The 10,512-nt window shown below is 33.1% G+C and overlaps 1 protein-coding gene across 1 annotated transcript; it reads left to right on the forward strand.

Moving 5' to 3' along the window:
* Nucleotides 1-4,381: 4,381 nt before the first annotated feature.
* Nucleotides 4,382-8,529, forward strand: LOC101588364 (olfactory receptor 4A47-like). Its single transcript, XM_004648112.3, has 2 exons — nt 4,382-5,263; nt 8,485-8,529. The coding sequence occupies exons 1-2, from the start codon at nt 4,382-4,384 to the stop codon at nt 8,527-8,529; spliced, it is 927 nt and encodes a 308-aa protein (XP_004648169.2).
* The last annotated feature ends 1,983 nt before the right edge of the window (nt 8,530-10,512 follow it).

The following is a 10,512-nucleotide window of genomic DNA, read 5'->3' on the forward strand; positions in this document are numbered from 1 at the left end:
TAATATATAGAGATCCCTTAAATGAATTTCATTTTCAGGGAATAATTTTATGATGTAATATGTGTAGCATCAAAAATGACCCTTGTCTAGGAGCACCCAGACTACTGCCTGATACTGTACAGTTAGGTCCCTCAACCAATGAAGTATAAATGCACAACTGACTTGAATATGCCCACGGGTGTGGTTTTTTCCTTTCCATATTTCTCTTTTAATACACATTCTATCCATTTACCTGTTTAAAACTGTGGTATGTTCAGAACATTTTAATGACTAATGAAACAAAATACATCAGCCCATGAATCAGCCTTTCAATGGCTTGTTCTCAAAATAAACTTCATCAAGGTCGTCCTGATATCAAGAGAAAAAGTATTGGCTAAAGGGTTTTACTCTTTGAATTGATATATTTTGTTAAAGCATGATCTTTAAGGACAATACTTTTAATTACTAATGATCAATTTTCTAAAAACTGATATTTTAATAACTGTTTCACAATTTCATGTATTACTTATATTTTTATTATATTCACCATCCTTACTATTCTACTCAAAATCCATAGATCGTGTTCTTAATAAGAGAGTTATATATTTCAATTCTGCGGAAACTGGCTATTTTCTTTTTGATGACTTGACCCCAAGATGTTCAATGATGACATTTCCCCAGAGGATATGCCTTTGCAAATCAAGTTCTAGATAGTTATTCCTCTTCGAGCATCTATGGAGCTGCATACTGTCCACTTAAAATTATAAGCGAGGTCCTAGTGAGTTTAATTATGGAAAAAAAAACCACTTTGGAGATTCAAGATGAGTAATTCAAAAACACATGTTATGGTACAGATAAAGTGTCTACCGACATTGCCCTAACCACTAGGAATGTTAGTTCATATCACTACACATACTATTGTATTCTTAGGAGTAGATAAACTCAAATTTTGAAAAAGTAGGTATTAAATGTCATGTGCATACTTAGTCAAACTTAAAATTCAAGTATGGTATGTAAAGTCAGGTCAGTACATTTGGTTGGTATTACCAGTAATTTCATTAGCTCCCTTTGGCAGGTTTGAAACAAAAATTGAAAGTAAAAAATGTGTTTCATGAACTTTCCAATCCAAATTTATTATTTCACATCAAAATGCATTATCCTATTGGCTTCTGTATAGTCAAAATTGTCCAGCAATGCAAATTTGGAGTTTAATTGTTTATAATCAAATCCAGATTTCGAGTAATTATAGGAAATTCTTGATATTGAATATTTTTAAATTCACAACAATTTAAAATATAGCCTTTCTTCTCTGTAATTTTGCTAAATCAATGCTTTTGTAAATTTAAAAAGAATGGGCACATCTCGATATGTGAACAATGATTAGTGTGTGGCACTTTGCTCTTTCTATTTTCAGTGATGACATCCATGCATGAATAGGTTTTCATAAATGTACATGAGAAGAGCTCCAAAATTTAGAACTGGGAACAAGCAGCCAACTCCTTAAGCAGGTAAGTCAGGAGAGGTATTTACTTTTGAGATTCTGGACTAGGCTTTCCATATGTTGATATAGTGTAGTGGTTACATGGGTACTCATATTCTTCTAAAGGTATATGTGATTTTGCTAACTAGGTGGCCTTCTATTGTTGGAAACGTGTATATTGATTCCAGGCTTTAATATTCTTCTTGAATATTTTGATATTATAAATATCAAAAAAGTATTCCCCTAACATAAGATTTCTTACAATTGATTTTTGTAATGTGACTATAAAGGAGCGTTTAGAGTTCAGGTACTTGCAAATGTCTTCATAAGACCTGCCAAGTATGCTTCTAGAGACTGTGTAGATGTTGAACATTAAAAGATCAGGATTTCTCTTTAAAAAGTGATTATGTAATTTTAAAGAGTTGCCAATAAGCCTCAATTAAGGATGCTATTCCTTCTATTCATAGGAATGGTGTGGAAGTCAAAGAGAACACACATGCACCACTAGACTCAGTATAAGGGAGAGGTTCATCTAAGAAACACTGAGAAGTGGGGTTAGCAGGCTGCCGGTTTCTAACAGATATTAGGTCAAAGGAGAGAATATTTTGACATGCCAACATATTGTATAAATATGTAGACAGAATGTTGTAAGCTGATGAAAAGAGAGAAACTGATGAAGGAAAGAAAAATTGGTGAAGTAGAAAATGGAAAAGACATTAGAGGACTGTGTATTATTAAGAGTTGTGGACAGAAGCAAATCTGCAAGAGCAGGGTTATGAGCCTTACAGAAGTAAGCAGAAAAACCTTATTTATAAAGAGCTAGTAGGGCATAATTTGTGAAATAAACGGAAGTAAAGTTTAACAGAGATTTAAGAGTAACTGTTAGTAGTAGGATCACTTGAAAATGTAAAGGGCGAGTGAATATTGACTCATTTATAGTATATTTTCTATCCTCGCTGTGACAGTTCCCTCTTGCTTTTGTGTCTGCCTGTCAGTAAGTTCTTCTCTCTCCCATGTTTCCTATCTTCTTTCTCTTCCTCCTACTTCTCCTTATCGTCCACTTCCTCTTGTCTTCTTTCTGCTTTAGCCACCCATAATTATGCTCTTCTATCATTTTAATTCCATACATCAAAAACACAACCAAGGTATAAATCACAAACTTCAGTCCTACCTGTCTGAATCTATCTACTCCCATATTACTCATGTTCACATAAAGTAATGCATTTATAACTGGATAGGTATATATTATTTTCATGTATGTTCATTAATCATACCCTGTCATACATAGTTTTCTGCTTCCTATTTAATGGTAACTTGTAAAATTTCACTAAGAAAACTGACATAATTAAAATTAACTAATAAATGATGACTTTTACTTTAAGAGAGTTTATATGTTTACCCACTTCTTTATTATTCAACTTAAATTTTTAACATTAGAAATGCTATTAAGATAATACACAAAACACGTTTTGCATGTATACTTGTGTACTAATGCTTTAATATCCATAAAATACAACACAAAAATGATGTTATGAGTGATGTGTAGATTTCAACTTCACAAGAGGTTGTTAAAATGTAAACCAATAATTTTAAAATTCAAGGAAAAGAAAGTGCTCTTTTAAAATTTCACTAGACACCCTTACACCTTTATCACAATTAAAATATAATATCTGTGACCTGATATTTGTTTTCCTTGATCATTTTCTCCTTACAGGTGAATGGAAGAATCTTATGTTTACTGGTCTCGTGGATATAGGTTTTCTTTCATTGCCTCAGTATGCCATTTGTCCAATCTGCTATTGATTTTTATTTTATATTTTAATTTCTTAAAACCTTTTGAAGATTTTAGATAAGAATTTTTTATATCCCCTAAAACACAATCCCATTCATAAAATACTTTTTATATTTATGTATTTTATGAATCACTAATGGTTAAAAACAAAGTGAATAGAGCAATGTGTCTGTTTGAGGTACATATTATCAACTAAATAAATTCATCTAACACAGAATTGTAGAAAATCACCACTCCATCAACTTGAAGTAAATATATGGTGTGTCATCACTTTTATATTAAATCTAATTGATACTTATTTTAATATATACAGTTTACTCTATCTGGAAATACTTCAGTTTCCTAATACAAAACTGTGATAATGTCATTATTTTTATAATGAATCCTTTCCAACACATATCTCCAATTATTTTTGATTTTTTATTATAGTTACTTTTGTCTTGGAGAGTGAAACAAAGAGCCAGAAAAACAAAAGCAAAGACACGAGCAGGGTAAGATGTAACAATATCATGTTACATATTTAAAAAATTAGAATATCTGATTAACAGTGACTGATATATTATCTATTTTTATCATCAAATCTATCGCTCAGTCTAACAGATATAGTTAGGCAAGATGGGACCTATGATTGAATATTACCACATGCTTTCAATAAATCCTAAATTTAAAGAGAATACAAATTAGTATTAAAACAGAACAAATGATAAGTAATACAGATTTTCACTTAAGAAAGTAAAATGAATTTCGCCGTATTTGTTGTGTGATACATAGTGTTGTATTCCAACCAGTTATTCAAATTACCACATATATGCATCTAAAATTAGAAGAGAAAAAATAAATGAATCTATAACAAAAGAAGAAAGAACACATAAACAATTGAAAAAAACGGATGACAGATGGCTTCTTTAGATAAATAATTAGTTCTTGAGATCCAGCACCTTTTCCCTACAATATGGCAACTGGCTTTCACTAAATTGCAATTGAAAAAGCTCTGACAGGACTGGATCATTAAAAAGGACAGCACCTATCAATAAATGAATGAACCTACTTTTAAAATTTAGAAGTCACACCAATTCTATATGCAGATAATTTTGTACTCGGCAGAAAAACTAGGACACTCTGAAGGACATATGGAACAAAGGAACAACGTGACTGAGTTTGTGCTCTTGGGGATCACTCAGAGCCTCCTGGGTCAGAAAATATTATTTGCTGTGTTCTTGCTAATCTACGTGGTCACAATGGCAGGCAACCTACTCATTGTCCTGACAGTGTGGTTCAGCCCAGCCTTGGAAGCCCCAATGTTCTTCTTTCTTGGCTACTTATCATTTATGGATGCCATTTATTCCAGTACAATGACCCCAAAGTTGATCAAAGACTTACTCTATCAGAAGAGAACGATTTCCTTCAAAGCTTGCATGACACAACTATTTTTAGAACACTTATTTGGCGGTGTTGATGTAACACTCCTGGTTGTCATGGCCTATGACCGCTACGTGGCCATCTTCAAACCCTTGCACTATCTGACCATCATGAACCAAAAGCGGTGTGCTATGCTTGTGCTCCTGACCTGGGTTGGGGGTCTTCTGCATGCTACCCCACATGTACTTTTTGTTTACAACCTTCCTTTCTGTGGCCCCAATGTCATGGACCACTACTGCTGTGACATGTATCCCTTAATAAAACTTGCCTGCACAGATACCTATATAGTGAGCCTCACTGTGCTAGCCGATGATGGGGTGATCTGTATGACAGTTTTTACAATCTTGATGGTCTCCTATGGGGTCATTCTGCAATCCATGAAGAACCTGGGTAAGGAAGGGAGGCGCAAGGCCTTATCAACCTGTGGCTCCCATGTCACAGTGGTCATCCTTTTCTTTGTTCCTTGCATTTTTATATATGTGAGACCTCCATTTACATTACCCATTGATAAATACTTGGCTCTATTTTACACCATAATCGCCCCTATGTTGAACCCCCTGATCTATACTTTGAGAAATGCAGAGATGAAAAGTGCAATGAGAAAGATCTGGACAAAGAAACAGAATTGAACTTATTTCACTTATTTTAAATGAAAATTGAATTGTTCCAGGAAAGTAATGAGTAATTATTTCAGTATGCTAAACTTTTCTTCAGGTAAAACAACTGAAAATAATGAATATAGAATATGTGAATTCATGTAGACATGTACATATTTTCTAAAAGCTATTAGAAATTGTTAAGAAAATATATAATATTTAAGAGTTTGAAATGTTTTAGTAGAGAATATCAATTTATTTGTGGTAATTAATGCTCTCAACTTATTATACTTCATTAGACTTTTTTGGTGGAACCGGGTGTTGGACTCAGGCCCTTATTCTACTGAGCCATCTCCCCGGTCCTTATGACAATCTTTTCATGTTTGTTACAAAGCCAATGTTCACATACTTTTTAAATTATATGGGAAAAACAAATTATACATAAACATGAAAGGAGAAGTTAAATGATTTGAACTAGAGAGAGGGGTAACTGTAAATAGGAAAGAGAACAAGATTTGAAGGGAGCAATGGAGGAGAAGATGAAACAAAATGAAGATATATTTTGTATACCACCAACTCCACTTAGTGAATGTATGTACTATGTACTGCTGAAATGTACTAATAGGATTTCAAAAGCAGAAAAGTGAATTTCTATAGGATCTCTAACTCTAGACTTTGAAGGAAACTGCTCATTGACTTCCATAGTGGTTGTACTAGTCTGTACTCCCACCACCAGTGGAGATGTGTTCCTTTTAGTCCACATCCTCTTCAGGATTTGTTGTTTTCTGACTTCTTGACGTTAGCCATTCTTTCTGGGGTGAGGTGTTATCTCAGTGTTGTTTAAATTTACATTTCTCAAATGAACAATGATGAACATTATTCCATATTTTTAATTTCCATTTGTACTTTGTCCTCTCAGAAATGTGTATTTATCTCAGATGCCCAGTTTTTGACAGGGTCTTTGAATTTGGAGGGCCTGATTGTTTTAATTCTTTATATGTTCTAGATAGAAGGTCTTTGTGGAGGGATAGTCTGCTATATATTTCCACAGTCTGTGGGTTTTCTTTTACTTTGTTAGATATATGTTTTGAGGTGGAGAATCTTTCCAAAAAGATGAATCCCAGTTGTTGATTCTTTGAAGTATTTCCTATGGAGTTTTTTTTTTTCCTTTCACGAAATCTCCACTTACCCCTATGTGTATAATTTTTATACTTACATTTTCCTACAGATTTACTGTTTCTGTTTTAATATTTTAGTTTTTGATCCATTTTGACTGTAGCTTTGTGCATGGTGATACCCTTCAGTCTAATTTTAGCAAGGTATCAACAACCCCGCAGGAATTTTTCCAGAAGAACTTAAAACCTCATACCATACTGATAAATGTGTACCCATGTTTATAGCAGCACAATTTATCATAGCTAAATCCTAGAAACAATGCAGATACCCATCAACTGAAGAATGGATTAAGAAAGTGTGGTATCTTTAGACAATGGAGTATTATTCAGCTATAAACAGGATGAATTTGAGTCCTTTGTGAGTAAATGGATGCAACCAGAAAACATACTCTTAAAGTATGTGAAGTAAATCAGACTCACGTGTGCAAACATTGTATTGTCTCATTATTCTTAGAACCTGAAAGATAAAAATGGAATATGAGGGTACAATAGATCCTGAGAAAAGGGAATAAACTTATGCAAAAGAAGTTACTGAAGTGAGGAAAAGGACAGAAAAGGTAGTGAGTGAAAGAACTTTATCTATGTATGTAAGGAGGATGGATTGGATAACTGTACTGTGCATTTCAGCTAGTCTAAGGAAAAGACGAGATAATAATTTATTTTGTCTCCTTTTTCAATTTTTTGTACTTTTTCTCTTCTTTATGATACATTTCTTTCTCTTTTTATTTCTTATTGCAATTTTGCATATATATATATATATAATTTTGCATATATATATAATTATATATAATATATAATTATATATATATGTATATAAAATCTGGCAATATGAGTAACTAATTGGAAGACAACACTACATAGCAAATGCTATGAAATTCATATTACTTTGTTAAGTTAAATTCTGTATCAGTTATAATTATTTATGTTTGAATCCTTATATATTCTCTCTTTCAGAAGTGAATTTCTAATGCTTGTGATTCATTTTGTCACAAGAAAACGCTCTAAATATACAGATTTCTTTTCTGAGAATTCCTGAAAATATGCTAGGTCACATATATACTCGAAATATGTAACTTATCATATTGTTTTGTGAGACTCTATATCTATAATGCTGTAAAGTTGTCTAGCATGTTATGCTTGAAGAGAAATTATTCTTTACTGTAAATAAAATAAAAAACAATTGATAAATTTTATCTTTTTTAATTTAGGGCAGGGTCTACAGCAGAATGTACATGGTCATGTAGATGAGACTTGTAGTGAACCTCCTGTTTTCAACCTCCTACGTGCTGGGATACCAGTGCACATCACCACGTCCAGTCTCCATCCCTGTCTCAGCATGCCCATGGGGCTGGGCTGGCATTGTATGCCAGGAATAAACGACGATGATTGCTCTCTGCCTCAGATGATTGCTCTCTGCGTATAAATATAGATAGACAGACAGATAGATAGATAAATAGATATGAATATAAATATATATATACATATATAGATATAGATATATAGATATATAGAGACATAGATATAGATATATTTTTGGCCCTTGCCTTTGATATACAAGTGCTTATACTACAGAGCCATATCCTCAGCCCACTGAGCTATCTGGCTGGCCAATACAAAGTGATAAATTTAAACAGCAGTAAAGAGCACAAATGGTTAAAGTGATGTTAACAAGATATTCTCCTTGGAATTTTACATGTCTTTGATTTTGTTTTTCCCCTAAAAAATAATTCATTAGAGATAAACAGATTATAATATTTTATATTCATGTAGTAAAAAAAGTATAATATTTTAAACTCATGTAGTTTATTTAATTTTAAATACTTGGGGAATATTGTGTGAGATATTTTGTCTCCAATTTCTAATTGACTTCCTTATTTACATACATAAAAGCTATAGGATTTTAATTAATTGACACATACAGTATTGCATGTCATGATTGGTGTGCTGTGCATTTTGGTCAATAGTTCATGAATATTTGTGGATTCCCACATATCTGTTTTATCTTTTCCAATTCCTTATGTAATAAAAAACTTATTTATACAGATACTGGAATCTGTGATGCACAGAGTTTTTATACATTTGAACTAGTCTTTCTCTGTATTTCAATTAAGTTCTTCAGAAGTAAGCATTCCTCATCTCTCTTCGTGAGTTTAGATGTCAACTGAAAATTGTTAAACTTTGTGATTACCAAATTTGTCTGCATAGAAGAGCATAAGTTTTGAAAATATTCTTTTTATTAGTTCCTCTTATTTATCCAAAAGACTGGGATTCAACCCACTATCTACAAACACGCATATACTAACTTATTTATTTAGACCATATCCATCTCTCTTATTAAGCTTCCTTAAACCAACATTCTGTGATTAGAAAGTAGAAAACTTTCCCGTTTTATTTATGCTCATCCTAGGCTGTTTGTTTTGGGAGATTTGACCTCAAGTTGTCCAATTGTGCTATTTTCACAGAAATACTGTTCTAAATTGCTATTCTTCTTATGGTATCTCTGTAGAACCCAATCCCCCCTTAGGTAGGCCTGATGTATCAGTGAGTTTACTAACAAATTTCAACTTGGATATGCAACAAGTGGAGAAATCAACCTTATGTACTATGATTTCAACACACATGAATGGTCTGAATGTGTTTGTGCTCCATCAGTGAGTGTTTTGCTGTATGAGCACTCACTCAACTGAGCTCTTAGACATCCATACTACAGACTCAAAACATAATGTAACAAGGATCACAGTTTTTTCTTTATTATTCAGCTCTCCAAAAGCAAATATGGAATTAGAAGGGAGAATGATATACTTTTCTGGGAAATGAACATTTTTAAAGCCAGTTTCATTGTTTCTTATTTTAGGAAAGAGAAATACTAAATAAGTTCCTTAGAAATACATGATTTAATATCCAATAAATTTAACTATAAGACATGAAAGTGCTACTTCACGTTGGTTTTGAGTCAAATATTGATAAAAAGAAACTTTGGGTATCTTGATGTTTTGTAATGAGTTATCAGGTTTCTGGAAAAACAAAGGCAATCTTAGGTAACAAAGACAAGGCAGGAGGCATTACAGTTCCTGAGTTGAAACTATACTGCAAAGATACTGTGGTAAAGTCAACATGGTATTGGCAGCGAAATAGACCAGAGGACAAATGGAATAGATTAGAAGACGCTGAATCCTCTACAAACACACTCAGCTATCTGATCTTTGACATAGTGGCCAAACACGCTTGCTGGAAAAAAGATAACCTCTTTTAAAAATGGTGCTGGAAATTCTGCCTTTCCACATGCCAGATACTAAAACTTGACCTACTTCTATCACCATGCACCAAGATAAAGTCAAAATGGATTAAAGATATAAACATTAAAACAGAAACACTCAATATCCTTGAAGAGAATGTAGGAGGATAATTGTAGGAGTAGACAGAAGGGTAGGCAAACTGTTCAAGAACAAAAATCACAATCAAAAATCAAAATCTCAAGGGTAATACTTCAAAGAATTAAAAACTGCTACATCCTACGATTGAGAAGGTTTTTCATGTCCAGTTAAATTACCAACAAAGTGAAAAGGCAACCCACAAATTTGGAAAAAAAAATGACTAATAAGCACTTAGAAAAAGGTCTCTCTAGAATTTATAAAGAACCAAAAAACATTAGGGCCCCAAAATTTAAAGACACAATCAAGAAATGGGCATCTGAGATGAATACACACTTCTCAGAGGACAAATTAAAGAAGCGAATAAATATATGAAAAAGTGCTTGACATCACTAGCCTTCAGTGAAATGCAAATTAAAACAACACTGGGATATCATCTCACCCCAGAAAGAACGGCTATCATAGAGAAATCACTCAAAAACAAATGTTGGAGAGGCTGTTTGGAAAAAGGAACCCTTCTCCACTGCTCGTGGGAATGTAGACTGATGCATTCATTATGGAAATCAGTGTGGAGACTCCTTAAAAAACTAGGACTGGAAATCCCATTTAAACCAGTTATGTCCCAAATGGAAACTTTCCTGGAGGAAATGAAAAAGTCACATCATAGTGATATATGTCTACATACACGTATCGCAGCGCA

The sequence above is a fragment of the Octodon degus genome, unplaced genomic scaffold (assembly GCF_000260255.1).
Source record: "Octodon degus isolate 3935 unplaced genomic scaffold, OctDeg1.0 scaffold00354, whole genome shotgun sequence".
Lineage (NCBI taxonomy): Eukaryota > Metazoa > Chordata > Mammalia > Rodentia > Octodontidae > Octodon > Octodon degus.